At 48.4% G+C, this 27,031-nt stretch overlaps 1 protein-coding gene across 2 annotated transcripts in view; it reads right to left on the bottom strand.

The window, feature by feature from the left end:
* TBC1D19 (TBC1 domain family member 19) overlaps positions 1-27,031 on the bottom strand; it is a 1,159,927-nt gene that overhangs the window by 160,621 nt on the left and 972,275 nt on the right. For both annotated transcript variants that reach the window (XM_078678973.1, XM_078678974.1), the window contains one exon: positions 26,433-26,542. In XM_078678973.1, coding sequence (XP_078535099.1) covers positions 26,433-26,542 — 110 coding nt within the window. The remainder of the gene's footprint in view (positions 1-26,432; positions 26,543-27,031) is intronic.

Genomic DNA, 27,031 nt, shown 5'->3' on the forward strand with positions numbered 1-27,031 from the left:
GCTTCCTCGAGGGGCCGGCCGGCTCTGTGGACCTGCTCAGTGGGAGCTCGGTCCGGACTTGTGCTGGCTCTGTTCACGGCGCGAGGCGCCGTGAACAGAGCCAGCACAAGATGGTGGCATGGAGGGAGTAGAAGTCTCGAAGTGGAGGGAGTAACCCCTTCAGACTATCTACAAAACCCACCTGTCCGATGTGATGGTTTGCCAGTGGGGGAGATGATGGTCAATCCTGCCGTCCACTGGCCTTTGATGGTTCTGAAAGGTCAGACTAGGAAGGTCTGGAGGGTGCTGCAGGGGGGTAGGTTGGACTGGCCCGCCCGCTGGCTACTAGACCAGCCTTGATGGGTCCCATGTCCGCAACCACGAAGAGGCTGGGCAGCTTGCGTGAAACGGTGGCTGGAGTGGGACAGACGTGGTGGGGTGCCCCTTCTGTAGCCACAAAAGGGGTGAAAAGCAAATTGAGGTGAACAGGATGACACAGCGAGGCCCAAGGATCTGGCCGTATCTTGAGAATCCTTAAAGTGCTCCAGCGACGAGTCTGCTTTGTCGCCGAAAAGATGACGGCTATCAAAGGGCATGTTCAGGAGAGTTGACTGGACATCCCCCGATAAGCCAGACATCCTCAACCAGGCATAGCAGCAAAGGGCTAGCAACATGGCAATCGTTCTGCCTAGTGAGTCAGTCCACATCTTATTGTGAATTTGGATGCGTCTCTCCCTGCCTGGGAGAGAACGGCCCGGGCCTCCTCAGGACACTGAGGCAGCACCTGCACAACCGAGTCCCAGATGGTATGGGAGTACCGACCCAAGAGGCATGCGGTATTCACAGACCGCAGTAATAAGCTGGAGGAAGAGAACATGAGCTTCCCAAGGTGATCCAGCTTATTGGATTCCGTATCTGGAGGAGCAGATGGGAATGCACCCTTGGACAAAGAGGCTTGGACCACTAAGCTCTTGGGGGAAGGTGTTGGATGAGGAAAACTGGGTCACCCGGTGCTGGGCGGTGTTGGCGGGCAATTGTCAGTTCTACAGGAGCCCCTGTGCTAGGTTTAGACCAGGTGCCCAGAAGGACATCAGTGAGGGCTTCATTGAACAGCAAAAGGAGTTCGGAGGAGGTTGCCGCCAGTTGAAGCACCTCTGTCAGAGGTTAGTTCTGACTGCCACTGAAGGGAGCTCCAGGCCCAGGACCTCAGCTGCCCTTCACACCACCACAGCGTAAGACACTCCCTCCTCCATAGCCACGTTACAGAGAGAAAGCATGCCAAATTCTGGTGAAGTGTACAGACCACAGGCGTCACTCAGGCCCTCTCTCCAGTCTGGATCTTCCAACTAGTCCGCTAAAGGGTTCAATGACCCCTCCCAATCCTCATCATCACCTTCTGGGTGATAGGGAACATCAGAGATGAACAGGGGAATGAAAGTACCCTCCGGCATCGGATTGGACGTCGACCTACGTCGATCAGGCTTCGGGCCCATTGTGAGGTTGAGGTTGGGGATGGCGTTGGACGGGGGCAACACCTATGCCGGGGGTGACGTTGCCGGGATCAGTCCCGGGGAAGGTCAAGTAAGATTGACCGGCACTGATCCGGATCCAAGCCTGGATCCTTGGGGGTCCACCGGTGCCAGAGCCGTGGCATCGAAGGCCGAGGACCCCCAACCGGCTCAGCGGGGCCCAAAGGTGAGCTAGTGGAGTCGGACTGCCTGAAGATGGAATTGAGGGCTTCGTAAAATGCACGAAGCAGGGCAGGGGACGCTCCGGCTCCAGGATATGGAGGGAGGCGTAGAGTCATCCTTGAAGGAGGCACTGAAGATGGAGCCTTTGAACGCCGGCGCACCGGGTCTCGCGTAACGTCAGCCGGCCGACAGGGAGAAGGAGAAGAGCGCTGGTGCTTCGTTGCTTTCTTCTTCTGCCTCGACTTACCCGAAGACTTGGAGGACTTTGAGTGCGACGAGGTGTGGGGGCTCCATGACCAGTCTCGCGACCTTCCTCTCAGGCGAGACAGGGAACGATGCAAAGCCAACTGCCAGGCCTCCAAGAGCTTTCGGGACTGCTCCCTTAAAGGCTTTGGATTCATGGCCCGGCAGTTGGAGCACGACTTCGGGTCATGGTCGCGCTCCAGGCACCAGAGGCACACGAGGTGCGGGTCCATCACATACATCAGTTTGGGACAGGCCTCGCAGGGCTTGAAGCCGGTCCGACGATGGGACATCCCTCGCGCACCAGGAGTCTAAGACTCAAAAAAAGAAGTTGACAAAAGTCAAAAAAGCTTAGTCAAAAAATGACTAAAGAAGTAGCTCTCTCCAGATCTACACTAGGCTGGCACGGAAAAAGAAAGAACTGATGTCAGCATGCAGGTGCCGCGTCTAAGTAGGCACCGCAACGTCATCCTGGAGACCACGGCGCCAACGACAGATGTGGAGTTGACCGACACCACCTACCGACGCGCAGGGGTACTGCTAAGAAAAATGTCTTCGGAACCAGTCTGACGCCAAGGGGTAATTCTAAGGTAAGGAATCTATAACTAACTGTCTCTTTCAGATAGTGTATTTAAACATCTAGCTGATAAAGATGTTGAACCTTTCCACTCATCTCTGCCATAATGCAAAATTGAGATGGATTTTTGTAAATACAAATGCACTCATGAAAACACATAACTCGTTTTCCACCTCTCTCGCTCTAATAACGTCGCTGTGTTTCTCTGTTGTTTACTTGAGATAATGAAACAACAGCGATTACCCATTCCAATATGGCTGTCAGACATGCGCATAGATATTCTTCCAGGTCACGACCCTCGCGGTTTGATTCTTCCAAGGAACAGCCCTTTAAAACAGGCGTCTTCTTCATCTGGCAGAATCTTTCGGGAGAAGCGGAGGATCAGGGTAGGTGTGGAAGCGGCTCACACTCGGAAACCTTGAATAGGGTGGCAGACACCAGTTTGCACATACAAGCTATCAGATCATGCTCTGCAGTATACTATGTTTATAGGTAATGCTACAGACTCCATGTTTCTTTTTCCCCTCTCCCATCCCAATTTGCTTCAGTTTAACACACTAGTACGCGGCACCTCTGACTCATCCCATTTTTTTTTTAACTCGCAGTCTTAGGTAGGGCTGTTTCTCTCTATTTGATTAATATCATGTGTGAGAAGTTGGCCTGGCATATGATGTCCACAATTCTAGTGGGCACCTTGCACCTGTCCAAACGACCCTTATTGATGGTAGGTGTAAAACAACCTTTATAGAAAGCTATCCTAGTGGTAGCTGTTGATAGCAGCCTTCAGGCTAAGTCTTGAAGGAATGTAAAGCAGCTTGTTTTACCAGTCTATGATCTCTTGAATGATCAATTGAAAGTACACCACACAAGGTATATATCAAATATATATGTATTTCTTCTAAACACAACCCCTCTAGTCTCTTTATGAGGCCAGAGGCAAAAGTGCAATACAAGAACTTTAAATAGCAAACAGTAAATAGCACAGTAATGTTTTGCCCTAGGGGCCTCACAAACCATATACTAAAAAAGTGGTATAAGACCCATGTGAGGGATAGCAGTGAGGCCTAGGGCCTGTAGAACCACTGGGGCAACCAGGAACCACCCAAGGTAGGGACGCAGGAGACCCACGGGGGACGCGTGCAGTGTCTAAACACAGCCGCGAATCATCATTGACCTCTATGGAGGAAAAGCAAGTTATAATTTTAAAGATTAAGGACACTTTGGAGTGAACTACGATGGAACCCCTTTGGACTTAGATACTTCGAGAGTCAAGACCCATGGGAGCACCGGAGTGCTCGTGTTACTTCACCCAGGGAAACCGGGTACATGGGTGACTTTTGTTGTCGGGTTTCGTTGTCGATTCCAATGGAGAGCTGCGAAGAAGTGCTGCAGGCGACCAGAGGAAAAGTGTCCGGGTGGATCCAAGGGTGGATCGGAGATCTGAAGAACCTGAAAGCAGAGGGGACAGAGTCTGGGTCACTAGCCAGTGACCAGGATGGCGACAGGAAGATGCCAGCCGATGTCGGGTGCTTTCAAGTGAAGTAGGTGAAGCTTGACTCTTCAGCCACGAGGACCAGGAGGCGTCGACGATGACCAGAAGCTGGATTTGAGCTGTCCCACGAAGGATGTCGAGTGCTGCAGCATCAGAATCCAGATTGGACTCAACAAGCCGTGGCAACAGCAACCCACGCAAGAAGACAAGATTGGCTTTGGTGCAGACCAGCAAGGTCTGAGGGACTCACCTTTTGAAGGGGAGTCAGGGCACGTCTGGAACAACCAGGAAAGCCCAAGAAACAGAGGATTATCCTTTGTGGGGACCCACTAGCCAACGGACTAGGGATGGCGAAGGAGCCTCGAGCTGGAGTGAAGAAAGTGGACTCACAGGACACTCGTGGAGCGCAGGGCTCTCAGCTTCGGTGCAAAAGGTGCTCGGGGCAAGGGCAACAAATAGCCCAATGCACAGCTTCGGGAAACTTTGGGAAGCAGGTGCAGTTGCAAAAGTGCAGGATGTCCAGGAGTTCCGGTCCCACGTCTCTCGTGACGGCTGTAGGTCTGTCTCAGCTTTGCTGGGATCTCGTGTCGGCCTCAGAGATGTCTGGAAGTCTGTGTCTTGTGTCGCAGATTCTTCGGGATCCGGTGGGAGCCTCGAAAATGCAGACCGGCAAGATGCTCTTATGTGCCTGTTTGAATGGGGGGGTCACTTATTGACCCCAAGGGAGATTTCAACCGTCTTCCAGTCGATATGGAATGTCGAAGGTCCAAGATTTCTGTTTCAGAGTTTCATCCAGGGTAATCTAAAGTCCTAGGGACTGGGGTCCTATACTTATACTAAGTTTAGGGCATGGACTAACTCTAAGGTCCCACCTATAGGAGGACCTATTGTCCAGGCCTCCCCTGCCGGAGTTTCGTCCAGCAGCAGGAGGTCAGCCTTGTGTCTGTGGCAGCAGCATCCATTTTGTGATGCTGAGGCTCCTTAAAACTATTACCGGGTATACAACTGTGTACATGTCTTCTCCCTCTAGAAGGGTGGAATGCTACCCCCGCTGCCAGAACTGGCGGGAGGGGGGTAGTATTCCAAAGTGTTTGACACCAAACACAACATGTTTTGATAAAGCCAAACCAAAGTTAGAATTAACCACGAGGATTATAATGCACTTAAGAGTATATGGTATGGCTATATCATAGAACAGCTATAAAGAAGGATTTCCGAAAGCTGCAGAGGGGCTCAGCTCATGCTAGGGCACCCTCTCACACAAAAGCAAGCACTCTGCCTTCAGGATTGTCAAGGCCTGCCATAGGAGTGACTTATAGGTTAATATGTGTCTATATCTATACGTAGTAATAGGTATACTATAACTCAGTAAGGGGTGCTTACACCACCTTACCCAGGCTGCAAGTGCAGACCTGTGGTACCATTTTGGAAGGCTTCCCAAGGGTGGCATAATACATGCTTCAGCCTCTGGTAGGCCTCTGGGGTACCTATGCCCTTGGTACCTAAGCTACCATATACAAGGGGCTCACAAGGTACCTCAGTAACCAAACAATTTGGAGAGAGAACATCTAGGCCATGGTCCTGATTAGCAGGGCCACAGCCAGACTAAAGTCGAAAAACCAGTGAAACACAGCAAAAAGTGGGGGTAGCCATGGGAAGCAGACCCTACTCTCCTACATCATGCCAAACGGCAAACATGATCATTCTCCCAATTTAATTATACCGCAACAACTTCTATTTACTTTCCCTCTCACTAAGGTGGCATATGCCGATCACCATCAGATCATGTTTCACAGGGCAATATTTATGAGACTGCACAGTGATATTGGTTAAGGACTAAGGCTGATACGACTTGGGATGAGACAACATTACAAGATAAAATGTGCCAGTATGCATGTGCATGATGTTATTTTCTCCACTTTCATATATGTTGTACATGAAATGTGTTTTTCTTTCTACATCTGGTGGCCACTTCAGCTCCAGACACGCATATTGGTCCACGAGAAGGGACATACTGGTTAATAAGAAGGTCTTATGCCAGAAAAATCATGACTATGTTGTTGTTTTTTCATATACTGTTTCCTCTTTTTTTAACTAGGTTGTACATCCAATGCCAAGACAAGTACGTACCACTGTTAGGGTACCTTTTTTTTTACACAATTGTACGGTAGGAAATTCACCCGTATTTATTGTCCTGAAGAAGCACCACGGATCCTTGTTGACCACGAGGAGTGCGAAACATGTTGACCAGAGTTTGACCCTGTTAAGGGTGCAAAAAACAGACAGCTAGGGTACATTACAACCCCCTTAGTAGCACTAATCTATGAGGTTTTCTTTTTTATCTGACAGGGGAATCCAGGTATTAAAGGTTTTGTTGATATCCCCAATCAGTTTTAACTCGCATCATAGCACACTCAACACCACCCCACTTAGATACTACTTGCACTCATCAAACGGGAAAAAGACAAAAGATGTCAGCTAAAGGTACTCTTCAGGGGACCCGTAGAGCATTCCAGCACCGGCCCGACGAGAAGCAACAGCCCTATGATGAAGCATGACATCCCTCAGGATGTATGAGGGCAACATGAAACAGTCTTGTTGACTGTCCCTTACGATTTGTCCTACTTCTAAATATTTCTCTTTCTCCTTCTCCTTTTTAGGAACAGTGACCCCTATTTTTGCATTTATCTCGACTCCAGGAGCACGGGAACTGGACCTTACTAAGCTTCCAGTCCCCCCCCCCACTCTTTGATAGAGGGTGGTATTTTGCTACATATAAAATACATTATAAATATTATTCTTAAATTCCTTTTACATCTGAACGCAGCCCCTTTAGCATTTCCACAGTCAATTAAGCCATTTATGTAGTGTTTAACAACACTAGAAAGAGCGACTAAGTGATTCTTCAGCCATCAAGATTACCCACACAAGTGGGATATCAAGACTTCCTACGAGGGAGGGGCCATGTCTCATCCCTGAGCCCATCTGGTAGGGTATTCCATGAGGCACTGTAGATAAATCCTCCTCCACCACTTAAGACACTAATGAATGAACTGCTTCCTTTTGATGCCAGGTCCCTCCCTCCTACCTAAAATTTCTTTTACCTGCTACTCTCCTCTCTTAATTTGCAATAGTAACCAGTCTTTTAATGTAATAAAATTGTCCAAGTACTATAACCATGTAACAAGGACAGCCAATCCAAAAACATTACGCAGCATGCTACTTTCTTTGCCTCCATCTACACCAACTGTGGTTCTTTATGCAAACTAAATCAATCAGCACCTAGCAAACCCTCCTCATCTTTTTTTTATGTTTATGGGTGAACTCAAAATCAAAGTAGCTTGCTCATAAAAAAAGAAATGAGAAGAATCCAAACAATATTATTAATAAATATGAAGGGCTGGAACCAAGGGGGGCGTGGCTAGGCACGCGATGAAAGCAGCAGCACCCGGGTAGAGCTCCGAGCTGAGCTTCCCCTTCCCCGGACCATTTATCCGGCATTTCACACCACCACAGCCTGAAACTGCAGACGGACCATCTACCAACCTTCCTCGGCACTCTGGCCGACTTTTGCTTCTGGGGACCGCCGCAAAAGCACCGGACTTTCCCAGAGCTCCCTGGCGGGACTTGCTGTCTCACGGCCGGCGAGGGGGCCTACGAGAGGCCGTGGTCTGGGCCATGCAGCTGGGCCTCACCACGCGGCCTACTATCCTAACCCGCCCACATCTGCACACATAGAGGCGCGGGTCTCGAGGCCCCCCCCCTGGACAGTCTGAACCCTGCGCCCCCCTCCCCCCGGCAGGAGTGGAGACACACGCAGCTACCTAGCGGGACATGGGGACATCGCGTGTGAGCTGAGAGCCCGGAGCCGACAACAACTCAGGCCGGACAAGTCAGTGCTGAGATGCCTGCGCGCGCATTGAACGGCGGTTCGGCCGGGGGGTGCTTGTGACCGCCCGGTCGGCGGAGACGACTGCGGGGACCGGAGGCGGGGACCTACCGCCTGGGCCCTGAATCGAAACCCGAGGCGACGACCGCACACCAGGCCTTGGGCCCGCAGGCCGATTGAGTTTGCTGACTGCTGCCACGAGGAAGATCTGGCCTAACGGTACCTGACAGGGCGCTAGAAGGAGGCGGACGACGCCCGAACTTGCGGTGCGGTCGCCGGGCCCACTGCCCGTGCGCTGGTGGAGGCGCGGCTGCCGCCCATAGAGAGAACCGGGGGCGAAGGTAAGAGGGCCCCTCCTGCCGGACTCGGAGGGACAGCGACGGCCTCCCCTCCGCTGGGACCCACATTACTGGCATGCTCGGCGCAACGGAAAGGGGCAGTCATACAAGTCGGGCAGCCAACGCCGCCTAAGCCCACGTGCTAACGGTGCCGGCATCCCACCGGGCCCAACGCCCCCTTGCGAAAAGACCGTCGTGGGAGGGGAACGCTACCGGACTCGAACCCCTCGCTCCCCCCTTTAGACCCTCGTGCAATGAGCGGACCAGGGAGGCGCAGTCACGGCTGGTTGCCAAAACTCGAGGCATGGCCCCAACTTTGAGGAAGTGGGAGACTACATGAGGAAGGCGCTATGGACCCGGAGCGGAAATAGAGCCTGACGCTCTCTCTGGGACACAGAGGCACAGCTGCACTATCCTTCGCGGCCAGTTGGCAGTGAACTTCAGCCACGGTTTGATGTCCCCAGGCTCCCCGGTGACCACTAGTCATGAGCTGTCACTCCCCACTGGCTCGGAAAACGACTGAAGCCCCTACACCTAGGGGATCACGCCCACCAGAGGACTCGGCTGGCTGCTGAACTAGCAAACCATCTGGAGTGGGGGTCGACGGCTCGCCACGGCGCACCGCTGCACGGACAAGCCGCTCACGCTGAAGACGCACGGGGGTCGGCTGATCTGCCCCGCGGCAACGGCTGCCGGAAACGCCTCCCTGCGACCTACCAACACTGCCAGATCTGGGGACGGCGGTCGTCTCGTCCCCTGGCTTCACCGTCGGTGGAGTCGCCTCGCACATGTCCGGAGGGGTAAGAACGCGAACTGGTACCGGAGGAGCCCCGCCGAAGGGAAAATCTGACAAGACACTACACAAGATGGTGGCGGACCAAGTCACCTCGCGGTTAGATAACATGCTCGCTGCCATGGAGCGTTTGGAACAGTCCCTCCAGCAGACCAGGACATCTCTGGAATCCAAGATAGACAGTGTCGCCATAGACCTCACCCATCTAAGAGACGACCACAAGAAACTGGCCGATCGGACAAAGGCGCTGGAGGGTACGGTGAATGACCTTGGCCCCGCAGTCTCACAAACTGATAAGCAAGTACAAGATCTCCTGAACAGGGTGGAGTTCCTAGAAGACCGTGCTGAGGATGCGGAAGGGAGAGCGAGACGCAACAACATCAGGCTCATCGGAGTCCTGGAAAAATGGGAAGGCGCCCGACCGCCCCAGCGTGTTGAAGATTGACTATGTGATCTCTTGCCGGAAGACGCACTCTCGCCTCAATTCGTGGTGGAACGGGCGCATCGTGTACCCACGGGACCTCACACTACTGGCTCCAACCCGAGGCCGCTGCTATTCAGAGTCCTGAACTACCGCGACAGGGACACTATCCTGCGGGAAAACAGACGGCTCGGGGAAGTCCGAATCGACAACACCACGGTGATGTTCTTCCCGGACTACACCATACAGGTACAACGCCAACGTCATGATTTCCTAGAAGTGAAACGCCGGCTGCGTGAGGCAGGCCTCAAATACTCCTTACTCTTCCCCGCAAAACTGAGAGTGGTGGCACGAGACAAAACCTACTTTTTCAACAACCCTGTGGAGGTGAGCGACTGGCTAGATAGCGGAACGGACACAACGCCAAGAAACACACAACGCCCTGAGGCACGACCCCGAGGCCGTGGACCAAGGCGCCGACGCAGGAATAGAGAACGCAATAACGGCCGCCCGGACGACACGACTCAACACTCCCCACCGCTGGACCAAATGCTACAGGAGCAACGAGACGCGCTCCGGAGGGTCTCCCAGCTGAGTGCTTCACCGACCTCGGACACTGTTCAAGCCACGAGTCCGCAGATGGCTCAAAGTGACGATGAGGCTATCTACGGGATACCGGACTCCCAGCTATCGGTGGAACTGCCGGCAGTCACGCCACAAACGGCCGACATGCCCCATTGAAGCCCGATATGTGCAACCATCGGATATTACCAGGGCGGCGGAGGTGGAACTGCTGGACAGACAATAACTGAGACGCCGCAGACAGGGCTGCAGCTGACGAAGTCCCTCGCCGCCCTGGAGGCAGACGGTGAGACCCCAGCACAGTGAGTACTCACCCAGAGATATGGACGCTGTGTAAGCGGTGCGGGGGTGGGACTGTCATGTCGCCTGTCCATATTGCACGCAAACACTCCCACCCAGTGCACTTGGGGAATACATTTTGCCGCTCTTGCTTGTATGTACATGGTCGCCCGGCGACCGCACTGTTGGTGATGACATTGCCTATTTGATCACCGCACTTGATCACCTGATGGGAATACTTTGTAGTCCGGGGAAGGGCTACAGATCGACCTCACTTGTTTGGATATTGAAGAACTGCCTTATTTATACCTAGATCAAGCTGCCCCCTAGACTAGAACTCTGATCTTCTGCCGTTGCCGACCTTTTGGTATTCACCACTACTTAGCACTGTTAGTACACCCTGTTACATTTCCCATTTCCCATAACAGAGTATTGCTTATGCCCTTGATGTAAATGCCGGAGTCTGTGCTTGCGGGGGCGGGGGGGAGGTCATATGGGAGCGATCGCATGGGGGGTGGATGACAGGGGAGGCGGATGCCTTCTACCAAGACATTGGATATGGCTGAGATCAAGATTTGCACATGGAATGTGAGGGGAATGCACACACCGTCGAGACGTTACCAAATATACTCATATTTACGTCGTCATAAATTCCATGTAGTTCTGTTACAGGAAACACATTTAAACAAAGCTGAGGTACTCGCGCTCCGTAGAAGATGGCGCGGACAAATTTATGCTACGGAGTACTCCTCCTATGCTCGCGGGGCACTCATATGGATAAGGCCGGGGACTCCCTGGGCAGTCATGGATACACAGATAGACGCGGGGGTAGGTACGTAATAGCGAGGGGCAGACTAGATGGGCACCTGGTAGTACTCACATCCTTATACTCCCCCAACACTGATCAGGGAGGCTTCCTCGAATGCCTCTCCACAGCGCTGGCACCCTGGCATGGGCTCCCGTGTATCCTTGGCGGCGACTATAATTGTGTCCTGGACGTACACTTAGACAGGTCCACTGCTCCCCCACCTAACGCTCAGGCACACGTCACCACGAAGGCTCTCCTCAATTGGGCCCAACAATGGCGCCTACACGACGCATGGCGGACTCGCAACCCCGCGACGCGCACGTACTCCTACTGGTCTGGCGCACATGCACTACATGTCCGATTAGACAGATATATGATCTTCCCTGATCTCCTTCCATTGGTCCACGACACCCAATACATGGGCCGCACCCACTCAGATCATAATCCTCACACACTGGTCATTGCCTGGGACGTCCCACATCCTCCCATCCCCACCTGGCGCCTCCAACCAGACCTCTTACTTGACGCGACATTCCGAGACTCCATACTCACGCAATCAGCCCAATACTTCGAACTCAATGCTGGCACAGCGTCCTCTCCCCAAACAGAATGGGATGCTTTCAAAGTGGTGACCCGGGGGCTCTGTCTGGGAACACAGGGACACATGGGACGCCAAATTGAACGAGACCTGACACGGCTGGAATCAGAACTACTGGCCCTCGAAGGCCCTGAGAGGGGAGATGCGGGCACCCGGCTGGTGGAAGCTAAGGCGGAACACGACCACCTATTGGACCGTCTGCGAAGTGTCAACTTTGCGGCCCACTCCGCCCGGGTCCACAGACAGGGCGACAGACCAGGCAAACTGCTGACCTGGCTGATCGAACGGGAGGACCGATCTGCCCCCATATCGACCATACAAGCCGGAGACGGCAGATTGCTATACTCCCAGCACCAAATACACAAGGCATTCACGGGCCATTATGCAGGCCTATACCACTCCCGACTACATGTCCCGCTCACTGCCATCACGGACTATCTCTCTCACTCACGTTTATCCACTCTAACGACGGCACAGCATAATGACCTCGGAGCACCACTGGACCCCGAGGAACTCCGGGACACCATCTTTAACCTGTCGAATGGCAAGGCCCCGGGACCGGACGGCTTGCCAGCCGAGTTCTATAAAGCTGCCTCAGACATCCTGATCCCACACCTGGTGAGGATGTACTCCGCGGCTGTCGATGATTTTGCATTGCCCCCGACCCTTAACGAGGCGACCCTTGTCTCACTACTTAAGCCTGACAGAGATGGCACACAGATGGGCTCCTACCGTCCTCTCGCACTCCTGAACACGGACTACAAAATTCTGGCCTCCGCACTTGCTCGCAGATTGGCCCCCATGGTCCCTGCGTTGGTGCATCAGGACCAAAACGGGTTTGTACCGACGAGGCATACATCCCACAACATCCGCCGACTATTCCGATTGCAAGAGTACGCCACAAGACAATAGCCGCGAGCAGGGTGCCTTGTACTCGACCTCGAGAAGGCGTTCGACTCGGTGGAGTGGCCCTACCTGCGGGCAGTAATGGAAAAATTCGAGCTGGGAGATGACTATCTGACTATGGTCGGCCTCTTATACCGTGAACCCACGGTCCGAGTGCGCACCGGAGCGTTACTCTCTGACCCCATTCGTGTACGGAGAGGCACCAGGCAAGGTTGCCCACTGTCGCCCCTACTGTTCTCCCTAGCAGTGGAACCCCTGGCTGCAATGCTCCGGTCACGGGGAACTGCCTGGGGAATACCGATGGCTGACGGACTACATGTAGTGTCATTGTATGCTGATGACCTACTCTTGTACGTCAGGGACCTAAGCAACGTCCCGGAGTCCCTCACTGCCATTTTTGGCACCTCTGAGGAAATGTCGGGATTACGAGTAAACTGGGCCAAGTCGGGGGCCTACTCCTTCAGCCCGAATGTTCCTGAGTGTGACATACTCATCGGAGGTGCGTGGTTGCAATGGTACCCCAACATGTTCAGATACCTAGGGATACGCATCTATCGAGATCCCTTGGACATTTTGGAAGGAAACCTGATGAGGGCGATCGCCTCTACCCGGGCGCAGGTGGGGTTCTGGAACACGCTACCGCTCAATGTCCCTAGTCGCATAGCCTTAGCGAAAATGATAGTCCTACCACGGCTGCTATACTACTTTGCGAATATACCAACCTATGTACCTACCCGGGTGTTCCGAGACCTTGAGGTCCTACTGCGTGCCCTGATTTGGAACAGAGGTCGGCCTCGAGTCGCATTGACGAAACTCTACATGCCCACTGAGGAGGGCGGACTAGCAGTTCCAAACATGGAACTGTATTATCTAGCGGCGCAAATGCAGTGGGTGTCAGGCTGGCTAGGCGGTAAGAACCTGGGCGACACGGCCACGGATACCACTACATGGTCCCTATACCAGATTCACGTACTGTTTCATCCGCTAACTCGGACACCCCGGCCGCCGCAACTGCTGCTCGCAGTGGCACGCAGATGCTTCCTCCGCTGCCTGCGTCTAACACGAGCGACGACACCATACGCGCCGATAATACCGCTATTAGGCACTCCGACACCGGCGGGGACCCTGACCACTGTAAAGTTAGATAGCTGGATCGCCGCAGAGGTGGAAACCTTAGGCGACCTTTACTCTGATGGCGCCCTCTTGCCCTTCGCAGCCCTGGTAGGAGATACATCCCTCCCGGCTGGACAGTTCCTGACACACGCGTCACTCGTCCACACATTGACTACCGCTTGGGGAGACATATCTAGTGAGCCACCTACACATCACTTCATGCAGTACCTGCATGTCATGAGCAACGGCACTCACATCATTCATTGGTTAACGCAAGCACTCCTCCTACACACACACCCGACGACTACACACCTGAGGGACAAATGGGCGACAGACAGGGGAAGGGACTGGACAGACAAAGAGTGGGCTATGATCCTGGCTGGCCCGATAAACGTCCCCCGCAGCCCTCGCTTTAAAACTATACAATTTTACATACTGCACCGCGCATACCTCACCCCAGACAAGATAAATAAGTATTTTTCAGTCACAGACAATGCCTGCGGCCGCTGCTCCCTTATTGGCGCAGATCTCCTCCACATGCTCTGGCTATGTCCCGCCCTTCAGCAGTACTGGGACGGAGTGACCATGTTGCTCCGACATTGCACTAAGGCACAAGTTCCACGTACATGGGAAGCCTGTATACTGGGTTTATATAAGCGCACGCGCCAAAATAAGGTCCAGGCTAGGTTCTGGGATCTTGGACTTATCACAGCCAAGAGACTGCTCACCAAGCGGTGGAAGGCAGCCATACCCCCGCACCTCCGGCACTGGTGTTTGTCGTTGACGAACTGGGCACGGGCTGAGAGCTCTGTCCTGAAGCGGGAGGAGACGGCAGGGCTTAGAAAATTCCCCATTGCACAACAATGGGAGGACGTACTGCGCTCCTTCCTACAGAAATGTACGGAACAGGGAATTACGGGAAGAATCATGTCCCATCACCTCCACTCCCCGATACGGACTCCTGCGCACCGCGCATGATGAGACATGCACCACCCAACCGACAGTTAGGCTCTGCCCGCCGTTTGCCATGTGCTTAACTGATTCACACTGACGACTGCTAACCCCACTCCCGGACACACGCCGCCTGATGCGGCGCTACGACAAGAGCCCAGGCACCACACCGGACTGCCACATCCACTAACCACTCGAGGACCTCCCCCCCTAACGGCTCCGCTACACGGGCAGCCTGCACGCTCCCACACCCCCCCCCCCGGCCTCCCGCCCGCCCCGCGAGACACGGCTGGCACATCGATTCCGACTCCCCCCTCCCAATGATATGGCAAACTCTGTGCACAACCACCCCCACCTACCTCCCACTAACCTCTTGTCCCTGTTTTGTAGTTCGTTACTGGTTTGGTTTCATCTCCCCTTAGACCATGTCCGTGCACATACAACTCCATGTTACATACCATTCAGCACCACGAGGCGCCCTCGGACGTGACGGCTGAGGCTTCAGCAACACACCTGGGCGCTACGATACAGAACAGCTCTGTCCAAAGGAATGGGCGACCGAGACGGTCGTGCGCCCCAAACGCGCTTAGATGCTGAACACCCTCGTCACTCATTCATGCGACACCATACCCGTCTGAAAGTTGACCCACATTGAGACACTTCCCGATGACACATGTATGATATGGTGGGTTCGGCTGCCACCACTGCTGGCGACGAGGATAGGTTCGGCACAGCTACTTTGATCCTCTGACTATATAAAGAAAAACCATGGACCACACACTTACTTAACACGAAATAAAGATATGGTTACGGTGTCATGAGACATGTTGGTATGCGCTGCCGGACCCCAGGGTTGTCGGCCTTGAAGCTGTGTTCACTTGCCCTACCTAGCACAATGTTCATTACCTGCAGCTGGCCCGGCTGGGTTGTAAGCTACAATGCTGTGTACACTGTATGTTGGTCAATAAAGGTCTTTTAAAAAAAAAAAAAAAAAAAATGAAGGGCTGGAACCAATCTACAGATCATCAAGAAAGAATGCATCTAATCTCGAAATTCAGGTGGCATAACCTTTGCTTGTGTGCCTATAACAGCAGTATAACTTTTATTTAATATAGTTAGAAATGTTACATTCTATGTCAGTACCAGTCAGACATTGTTGACCGAGCCAACAAGAATTTAACAGTGGACTCTCCTGCCCAGTCTGCCCACTTGATGATATGTTCCACCTAGCTCCCTGAAAGAAAGCTTTGGGTACTCCTCTAGGTAAATGAGCCGGGCCAGGCGGCCTGTGTATTCCCAGGGAATACACAGGCAGTCCGACCCTGCCCATTTCGGTGAGTTGGAGCCACTGGAGACCGTTTCTTGAAGGAAGACGAGAGAGCTGCTGCTGGCTCCTCTCCAACTTTTTCCAGCTTCCGCAGGTAATTAAAGCAGGCACCGTGGCTGCTTTAGGTGGGAGAGAGAAAAGAAATAGAGGAGGGGGAAGAATGATAGCGAGGAAGAGAGCAGGGTTAATTTGAACTAGCAGGGCTGCTTTTGGTTCCCAATCTGGCAGGCGCAAATGAATTTCATTCTCAGGCAGAGTAGGTGGGAAAACTGGGGCTAAAGGCCTTCTGCACGTGACTAAGAATTGTTGCTCTAATTGGAGTTTAAACCCTCTCTTGGCAGCCCCATAAGCCTTCAGATATCGAAACACACGAATGTTGGGGTGTCCTGGGAAGCTCAGCTCCACTACAATGTGCTGAACTTAGACTTCTTGGAGATGTTTAGCATTAACTCTCTAGATTAAACACCCAAAATACAAAGCTTGCATGTTCGAGGTGCCCTGCAAGACATCAAACTTGTCAGTTTAACTGATCAGAACTAAGCTCAAGAAACAGAGTGATCACAGAGCGATATCTTTATTGAATCAGTAAACGAAAGTCACAATATTCACAAAGTGAGGATCTCCAGTCTACTGGGAAATAGGGAGGTATCAAATTATACTCCTACTAACACAAACCTCTTTCACACTCAACTTCCTTACACTGTTTCAGCTTCCTTACACTTCCTGCTGGCTTGGACAGCCTTCCGGTCTGAGGGCACATCTTGCACACAACCGACTCTGCTAAACAAGGCACAGCAGAGCTTCTGAAAAAGAATTGCTTCACATCAGTGTAATGCTGATTGCCATGTGTCTTGCCTTTATATAACCGAGTCATTTATCACAGGTTTCCTCCTCAAAGAAGGGGCAATGACAAAAACCTTTAATGACCGACATTAATCTCAGCCCCCGTGAGGTAGACATCCTCTACAGCTACCGAAACTTGTCTTATGGCTTTCAACAATGTCTTGGAAACTGGTACTGCATATAGTTAATTCCACTACATCAATCACCCTAGAGGGAATACAAAGTTTCCTCTTCCTCATAACACTTTGGGACTCCTGAATCTTCCTCCCAGACATACCTGTGTGTTACCACTAAATCTGTGGTCTTAATGAAAACTGTATCTGCCCTTCCTGCCACAGTACAGCATTGCAGGCACTGCTAAGGGGTTTGTTAAGGCTCCAAGTTTCATTCTGCAGAGGGACTCTAAGCAGTGCCTGTCAAAGTATATATATGCCAGGTGTATTCAATGGGTGAAATTGCCCCAAGAGTGACTCACAAACTTTGTGCGAAAACAGAAATATATCTGTGCTACCGAGTTACTGACACATCGCCATGGATCTTGGGAGTGGAAAACTGACCATCCTCAGTGGCAATGGTGGCATTGCTGGGGAAACAAATCAGAAAATGTGAAAGGCCTGGTGTTTGCAAACCAAAGTATAGGGAGGAGGACATGGATGCAGTTAGCTTAAGTTGCACCGACTTAGGCAGCAAGGCCATGAAGCGCCATCAACTAGATAGATCGTAGACAGCTGTCGGACAATCACAGCCCTATATGGTAATTGAGCAAGGAGAAGAATGTTTTCTTATGACCCCTTCGCCCATGTGGACAATTCACAGATGAACATGAACTGTGGCTAGAAATTTGTAATGCGAATGAGCAAAGGGAACGAGTACCTGGAACTGATGGTCATGAATCTATAATTCATATATATATATATATATACAAACAGAAGAAGACAAGAAGGGGCAACCGGAACAGAACAACCAACCGAAAAAATAGGTGCGGAAACGAGGAGCATGCGCCAGAAGAGGGGGAAGTAATGGAAGAACTACAAATCATAAATCTCTCAAAAAGAACAATCACTGAAGCAGAAATGAAGCTTCTCAAACGAGGAATCAATTTTTGTCCAAAAAAGAAAATGAACATCGTCCAAGCAAGGATTGACCTATATCTCTACGTGAGAAAAATCAAACTAGCAAAATTCTTTGAGGAAAACAAACGTAAAAATGTCAACAACACACCGATGATAAGCCAAGAAACTCCAGACTTATGTGTCAGAGAGGCGGAAACCTTCACAACCCTCCTGAATCTTGACACTCCGGATGAGGATGAAATAACAGTTAGTCAAGTAATCACCCAGAAGGGAGCAGGCATCAGCAAACTAAAGCCCAAGTCGAAATTCTATCCACAATTACCACCTGGTAACAAGGTTGATGCCTTCCAGGAAGCAGTAATCCAAGACTTAAACAAAATCAAAGGAACTAATTATCAGGACAATCTGACACCAGAAGAACGGAAGGGGTTAGAAAACCTTTGTAAAGATGATCAAATTGAAATAAAGATGGCTGACAAGGGCGGTAATATTGTGATCTGGGACAAGAGCTCATATATCATCGAGGCTCACCGTCAATTGAAGGATATCAAATACTATGAAAGATTAAGAACAAATCCAACTCCGGAAATCAAGATCAAGCTGGATGAAAAACTAAGACAATGGAAATGGAATAACCTCATTGACAGTGACGAAGAAAAATACTTAACAACGAGTCACCCAATCACAGCCACAATATATTTCCTGCCAAAGGTGCACAAAGATCGCAACAAACCACCAGGCAGACCAATATTATCTGCAAAGGGCTCTTTGCTGGAACCAATCTCGAACTATATCGATCATTTTCTCAGACCACATGTCACACAACTCAGCTCATATATCCAGGATACCAACGACCTGTTGAGACGACTAGAAAACACCCCATGGCATGAAAACTACCAACTAATTTCCATGGATGTTGTATCATTGTATACAAACATCCAGAACAACTTGGGCCTGAAAGCATGCAATTATTTCCTGCAGCAGAGAGATATTCGGTTTAAAAACCATAACCAAATGTTGTCAGACATGATGGAACTATGCCTCACACAGAATATTTTCTTGTTCGGGGAAGAACTATACAGACAACGCAATGGAACCGCGATGGGTTTTTCATTCAGCCCCAATTACGCCTGTCTCACGATGGGGTATTGGGAACAGGAGATAGCTTGGGCAGCAGAACATGACAAATTCACAGGAAAGATCATGTGTTGGATCAGGTTTATAGACGACCTGTTGATTGTCTGGGACGGAACGAAAGATGAATTCCAGGAATATTTTAACATCATCAATACCAGCACGGCCGGACTAACATTCACTTATGAAATCAGCAACACGGAGATCATCTTTCTGGATACTCGGATTTATATCAAGGAGAATCACATCCAAACGACCCTTCACAGAAAGGCAACGGCTACTAATTCAACACTGGAAGCAACCAGTTGTCACCAAGCGTCTCTCATATCAAGCATACCATACGGGGAGTTCCTCCGAATCAGAAGGATATGCAGTGAAGACACGGAATGGCTAGAGCACAGCACCAAGGCCAAACAAAGATTCAAAAACCGGAAATATAATCTGGGAAATATTGAAAAGTGTTGGCATAAGGCAAATGAAAAAACAAGACAGGAGTGTCTGACAAAACCAATTGAAGAAAAAGAGGAAAGCACACGTGAACCAATCCGGCTCATTATGGACTTCTCCGAAAACAGCAATGAACTTGTAAAAATAATGAGAAAGAATTGGAAAATACTCCATTTGGATGACACTGTAGGCAAAATAGTTGGCTCACATCCAGTGGTCACCTATAGAAGAGCACCAAATTTGAAAGATCAGCTGATCCATAGCCACTGCATCACGACTAAAAAGAAAGAGTGGTTGAAAACCACGGGTTTTGTCAAATGCTACAACTGCAAAATGTGCCAAATCGCCAAACCTACCAAAGAAATATCATTACCACACAACAGACAATGGCGGATACAACAATTAATAACCTGCACGACAGAATTCACAATTTATGGTGTCGTATGCCCATGCCCCTTGATGTATGTGGGAAGCACCAAGGGCGAACTGAAGAAAAGAATAATGGAACATGCGAGAGCAACGACACACAAGGATAGAACAAATGCGGTGGCTAGACACATGGAACTGAAGCACAATGCGGATTGGCTAAAACTAAGATTTTTCGGAATAGAAACCATACCGAAGAACATACGTGGTGGAGATCGTGAGAAAACCCTGCGCAAAAAAGAATCGCGCCACATCTTGAACTTTAGAACCTTGCATCCGCATGGCCTGAACCAATCAGAGGAGTTGTACATCCACCTCTTATGAGATTAATCAGAATGAGCAGGTGAAGGATAAAGACAGATGGACAGGAATGTGTAGAGCATCTTTACAAACAGTCAAAATCAATATAACAAATCCCACCAGAGGGATACGCTAATTTGGTTGGGCCATAAAAACTGATACGTCCAATCTGGTTGATAAATATCCCCACCGGAGGGGCGGAAAAACGAACAAAAACATCTAAAAATGAAAAATAATCATAAATAAATATTCATGATGCAATGGATATATGAAAATGTGACAAAGTGAATACTGATGCAACCAAAGGTCTAACTTCACCACACAGACTCTTTTTATATAAAAATTCTTTAAAAACTACAAAAACCACAATGCCTAGAGTAACACAGGATGTGAGGTAACATCCATCGTCATTGGTTAATTTAAAAGTGATGAAAAAATGTAAACAAGGTGATCGTGAGCAAGGTGCCAGCAGCACCGAAACGCGTAGATCAATTAATTTTGTTTCCATGCTGAGATAATACAATAAAATCATTGTGGAGAGACAGCACGAGTGCGCCCATTACTTTCGCTAACCCGGAGGTGTTTTGGCATATGCAACGGCGAGGTTCCGCCGTAGGGAAACGCACCCACTTTGAGCGCTCGAAGGACTGGGAAAAAGGAACCGACGTGTGAGGAATTAATTCACCCAGCCGGAGTGAACGCTGACAAGAAGAAGCAACCGTAGCTCGAGGCACACACACCGCTTGAAGAGGAGGAGGTAAGCGTGTGTCTGTGTGGAGGGAGAGCGGAGCGGTTTACTAAGCGTGCAAAACGGAAAGCCTGTCAGTTTGGTTGCCGATCGTCAGTGCATTTGGGAACTGAAAAGCGCGAGCAGAATATCATCACAGTATGATGCGCGCATGAATCCACCCACTTGATAAATGCATTAGAGGACGGGTACTGCATCTCCTCGCATCGCGATAAATACACAAGAATAATCATACAGCAAAACAAGGAAACAAATAATGGAGGAAAGGGCAGCAAAAAGAGGAGAGATGTTAACAACGATGTTTGTTAAAGGCAACACTGAGAGAGAAAAAGGAGACAAACTAACTAAAGCGGACACGCAAAAATCTGATGTGAAAAGCAAATTGAGATTGTGGGAGAAATTAAGCCGCAAAGAAATCAATAAGTCCTGGGAATCTATTGCATTACAGAAGTATTTGGAGGCAAAAATGGTACCTAGAGGCTTGAGAATAATGTTAATGCCTAGCCATCAGGACACATCAAATGAACTCTTGGAGGAATGGGGGGAATTCATCCTTCACTCATCTCTGGGCTTAGTAGCAATTTTAGTGAAACACATTGAAATTGGCTTAAATAAAATACAAGAGGAACTCAAAGAAATGGAGAAGGAGATTGCCTCTTTGAAATTGAATAGTGAAATGACGAAGTTCAAGGAGGAACTGGAAAGTCAAATTGCGAAACATGAGGAAACTGTGCGAGAGCGTAAACACAACAAGTTCATTAGGGACACTGTGGATTACGAGGAGGGATGTATATTCACATTCTCCAGAAAATATGATTTTTTTAAACAACTTTCCCCACAAAAACGCAGCGCAAATCTGTCTAGCAGTGCCTCATCCTCCTGTTCATTGGTATCAACTGAAGGGAATGAGGAACAACCTGAAGCATCAATGAATAAAGAAAGGATGCCTTTTTTAGGGGATATGCGCCTCGTGCTGCAGCAAAGGCAATGGGAACAGAGCCGGGGCGCGCAAAATCAACAAAGAGGAAGAGGAAAAGGCCGTCGCTGGACAACAAACAGAAGAAGACAAGAAGGGGCAACCGGAACAGAACAACCAACCGAAAAAATAGGTGCGGAAACGAGGAGCATGCGCCAGAAGAGGGGGAAGTAATGGAAGAACTACAAATCATAAATCTCTCAAAAAGAACAATCACTGAAGCAGAAATGAAGCTTCTCAAACGAGGAATCAATTTTTGTCCAAAAAAGAAAATGAACATCGTCCAAGCAAGGATTGACCTATATCTCTACGTGAGAAAAATCAAACTAGCAAAATTCTTTGAGGAAAACAAACGTAAAAATGTCAACAACACACCGATGATAAGCCAAGAAACTCCAGACTTATGTGTCAGAGAGGCGGAAACCTTCACAACCCTCCTGAATCTTGACACTCCGGATGAGGATGAAATAACAGTTAGTCAAGTAATCACCCAGAAGGGAGCAGGCATCAGCAAACTAAAGCCCAAGTCGAAATTCTATCCACAATTACCACCTGGTAACAAGGTTGATGCCTTCCAGGAAGCAGTAATCCAAGACTTAAACAAAATCAAAGGAACTAATTATCAGGACAATCTGACACCAGAAGAACGGAAGGGGTTAGAAAACCTTTGTAAAGATGATCAAATTGAAATAAAGATGGCTGACAAGGGCGGTAATATTGTGATCTGGGACAAGAGCTCATATATCATCGAGGCTCACCGTCAATTGAAGGATATCAAATACTATGAAAGATTAAGAACAAATCCAACTCCGGAAATCAAGATCAAGCTGGATGAAAAACTAAGACAATGGAAATGGAATAACCTCATTGACAGTGACGAAGAAAAATACTTAACAACGAGTCACCCAATCACAGCCACAATATATTTCCTGCCAAAGGTGCACAAAGATCGCAACAAACCACCAGGCAGACCAATATTATCTGCAAAGGGCTCTTTGCTGGAACCAATCTCGAACTATATCGATCATTTTCTCAGACCACATGTCACACAACTCAGCTCATATATCCAGGATACCAACGACCTGTTGAGACGACTAGAAAACACCCCATGGCATGAAAACTACCAACTAATTTCCATGGATGTTGTATCATTGTATACAAACATCCAGAACAACTTGGGCCTGAAAGCATGCAATTATTTCCTGCAGCAGAGAGATATTCGGTTTAAAAACCATAACCAAATGTTGTCAGACATGATGGAACTATGCCTCACACAGAATATTTTCTTGTTCGGGGAAGAACTATACAGACAACGCAATGGAACCGCGATGGGTTTTTCATTCAGCCCCAATTACGCCTGTCTCACGATGGGGTATTGGGAACAGGAGATAGCTTGGGCAGCAGAACATGACAAATTCACAGGAAAGATCATGTGTTGGATCAGGTTTATAGACGACCTGTTGATTGTCTGGGACGGAACGAAAGATGAATTCCAGGAATATTTTAACATCATCAATACCAGCACGGCCGGACTAACATTCACTTATGAAATCAGCAACACGGAGATCATCTTTCTGGATACTCGGATTTATATCAAGGAGAATCACATCCAAACGACCCTTCACAGAAAGGCAACGGCTACTAATTCAACACTGGAAGCAACCAGTTGTCACCAAGCGTCTCTCATATCAAGCATACCATACGGGGAGTTCCTCCGAATCAGAAGGATATGCAGTGAAGACACGGAATGGCTAGAGCACAGCACCAAGGCCAAACAAAGATTCAAAAACTGGAAATATAATCTGGGAAATATTGAAAAGTGTTGGCATAAGGCAAATGAAAAAACAAGACAGGAGTGTCTGACAAAACCAATTGAAGAAAAAGAGGAAAGCACACGTGAACCAATCCGGCTCATTATGGACTTCTCCGAAAACAGCAATGAACTTGTAAAAATAATGAGAAAGAATTGGAAAATACTCCATTTGGATGACACTGTAGGCAAAATAGTTGGCTCACATCCAGTGGTCACCTATAGAAGAGCACCAAATTTGAAAGATCAGCTGATCCATAGCCACTGCATCACGACTAAAAAGAAAGAGTGGTTGAAAACCACGGGTTTTGTCAAATGCTACAACTGCAAAATGTGCCAAATCGCCAAACCTACCAAAGAAATATCATTACCACACAACAGACAATGGCGGATACAACAATTAATAACCTGCACGACAGAATTCACAATTTATGGTGTCGTATGCCCATGCCCCTTGATGTATGTGGGAAGCACCAAGGGCGAACTGAAGAAAAGAATAATGGAACATGCGAGAGCAACGACACACAAGGATAGAACAAATGCGGTGGCTAGACACATGGAACTGAAGCACAATGCGGATTGGCTAAAACTAAGATTTTTCGGAATAGAAACCATACCGAAGAACATACGTGGTGGAGATCGTGAGAAAACCCTGCGCAAAAAAGAATCGCGCCACATCTTGAACTTTAGAACCTTGCATCCGCATGGCCTGAACCAATCAGAGGAGTTGTACATCCACCTCTTATGAGATTAATCAGAATGAGCAGGTGAAGGATAAAGACAGATGGACAGGAATGTGTAGAGCATCTTTACAAACAGTCAAAATCAATATAACAAATCCCACCAGAGGGATACGCTAATTTGGTTGGGCCATAAAAACTGATACGTCCAATCTGGTTGATAAATATCCCCACCGGAGGGGCGGAAAAACGAACAAAAACATCTAAAAATGAAAAATAATCATAAATAAATATTCATGATGCAATGGATATATGAAAATGTGACAAAGTGAATACTGATGCAACCAAAGGTCTAACTTCACCACACAGACTCTTTTTATATAAAAATTCTTTAAAAACTACAAAAACCACAATGCCTAGAGTAACACAGGATGTGAGGTAACATCCATCGTCATTGGTTAATTTAAAAGTGATGAAAAAATGTAAACAAGGTGATCGTGAGCAAGGTGCCAGCAGCACCGAAACGCGTAGATCAATTAATTTTGTTTCCATGCTGAGATAATACAATAAAATCATTGTGGAGAGACAGCACGAGTGCGCCCATTACTTTCGCTAACCCGGAGGTGTTTTGGCATATATATATATATATACACATTTTTTCTGTAATTTGTACAATAAAATAGGATCTACCACTAATCTTTAGATTTGTGAGGTTTTTTTTTTAGCATTCGCAAACTTTTATTTTCCCAACAAATGGTCTGGAAATCACTGTCAGGAATATATTTACTGGACTATGCCAGAAAATCCAACACTTTCGGTTTAATGAAGGAAGGAGGTTGGAATTTCAATTTTTTCTTTATTTCATCAACATTGAAAATGATTTTCCCTTTAGAAAAATATCTTCTAGTACACAAAAGAAAACATGGTGGTTATAAGGACATATTTCCATTTGGTTGAAGGTCTTTGTGTAGTGTGCATTTTGTTTGAGAAACTACCTATAAAAGTCAGGGGCGGCTCCTCCGCTAAGGTGTCGCCCCACTGCTTTAAAGCAGGGTAAAGTAAAGATAAAATGCAAACGGCCGTCTGTTATGATCATTTTATTTTTACTATAGCAGTTGCACTGCAGGGCAGCCCTGTTGATAGGACAGAGCAGGGCCGGCCTCCCCTGATGTTGAGACTGGAGGAGTAGTGGTTGCAGCACCTAAAGTGTTCATGAAGGTTTGGTCAGCTGTCTCGGGCCGGCCAAACCTTCATGCGCACTGTGCATGTTATTCACAGGATATAATATACAGCTTTAGTGGAGAACATGCCAAGCCTCAAAGTCCCTGTCTGAGCACCGAACCACGGCACTCAGACCAACAGTTTTGTGATTGGTCAGGGGATTCTGGGAGGCTCGGTGCTTCCTGCTGGAGAGGACGCGGTGGCTGCAAAAGTGATCTCCAGGTAAGTTTTCTTCTCTTTTTTTTACTTTGTTCCCTAACCGCCCCCACTTCCCCCACCCCTGTTCCCAACCAGCTGACACTATAACCGTTATGTGAATACTCATAAAGTATGACGGTACAAAACATTTGCACGGCCACCTCCCCTGTCCATCCTTTAGCTCCCCTTACTCAAATGGAAATATCTGCAAACTAGGCAGATATCTCCATCTGGGGACATGCAATTCACCTCTGCATTCACAATCCTGTAAATCCGGTTCTTCAATTTACAAGCTGATAGTTTATACTCTCATAGGGAACATCTACGAGTGTAAACAGATTTGTGAATCGGAGCAAAGCGTCGAAAAAGAACAAAGATTGCTTACATAACATAGGAAGTATGATTTTTGAGAACGTCTGAATGACTGCATTTGTTGGAATTTTAATTAAACACTGTCTAGTATCTATATGGAAAATCTACGAATTTACATCATCTTTATAAACAAAAACGAGTACAAATAAAATACATGTTACAATACAGTTTTAGTACAATAAGCTGAAAAAAGAATTTCTTGTCCTCATAAACTTACAGATCGATGAGAGGAGATGGAATGCAGACGAAAGAAGAAGCGCACATACATCTCTCGGAACACCTGATACAACTTCGAAGGCTCGTTGTACAGGAAACAGAGCGGGGCAACTAAACATAACAAACAGCTACATTACACTTTAAATCGAGAAGCTGGCAAAACATTTCAGCAACGAAATAAATCAGTCAATCAATCAATCAATACTTTATTGTTTAAGTTAATTAAAACCATAACAATGATGTCATGATGCAAATCAGGTATCAGTAGTTTACAAACATATAAATGATTTAAAATATAGAGAAAAAAAGAGCATGTTACTTATTTAGTCCTAAATGACGGAAGTAATATCCCTATCCTGAAACGAGTTAAAAATGAATACGTAATTCTGTATCATAACATTGTTATCAGGATTGCGGTTTCGTCAGATATTAACATTAAAAAGCTTTATGACATTTTAAAATTGCAATAGAGTTACTAAACATTACTGGGTTGGCAGAATCTGCTTCAATCGGCATATGGGTTTTTTCATATAATAAATCAGTCATAAGGATGCCAAATAATGCATGTTCCAGGATACAGAATTTGGCCTGTATTGTTTA

The sequence above is a fragment of the Lissotriton helveticus genome, chromosome 2_2 (assembly GCF_964261635.1).
Source record: "Lissotriton helveticus chromosome 2_2, aLisHel1.1, whole genome shotgun sequence".
NCBI lineage: Eukaryota > Metazoa > Chordata > Amphibia > Caudata > Salamandridae > Lissotriton > Lissotriton helveticus.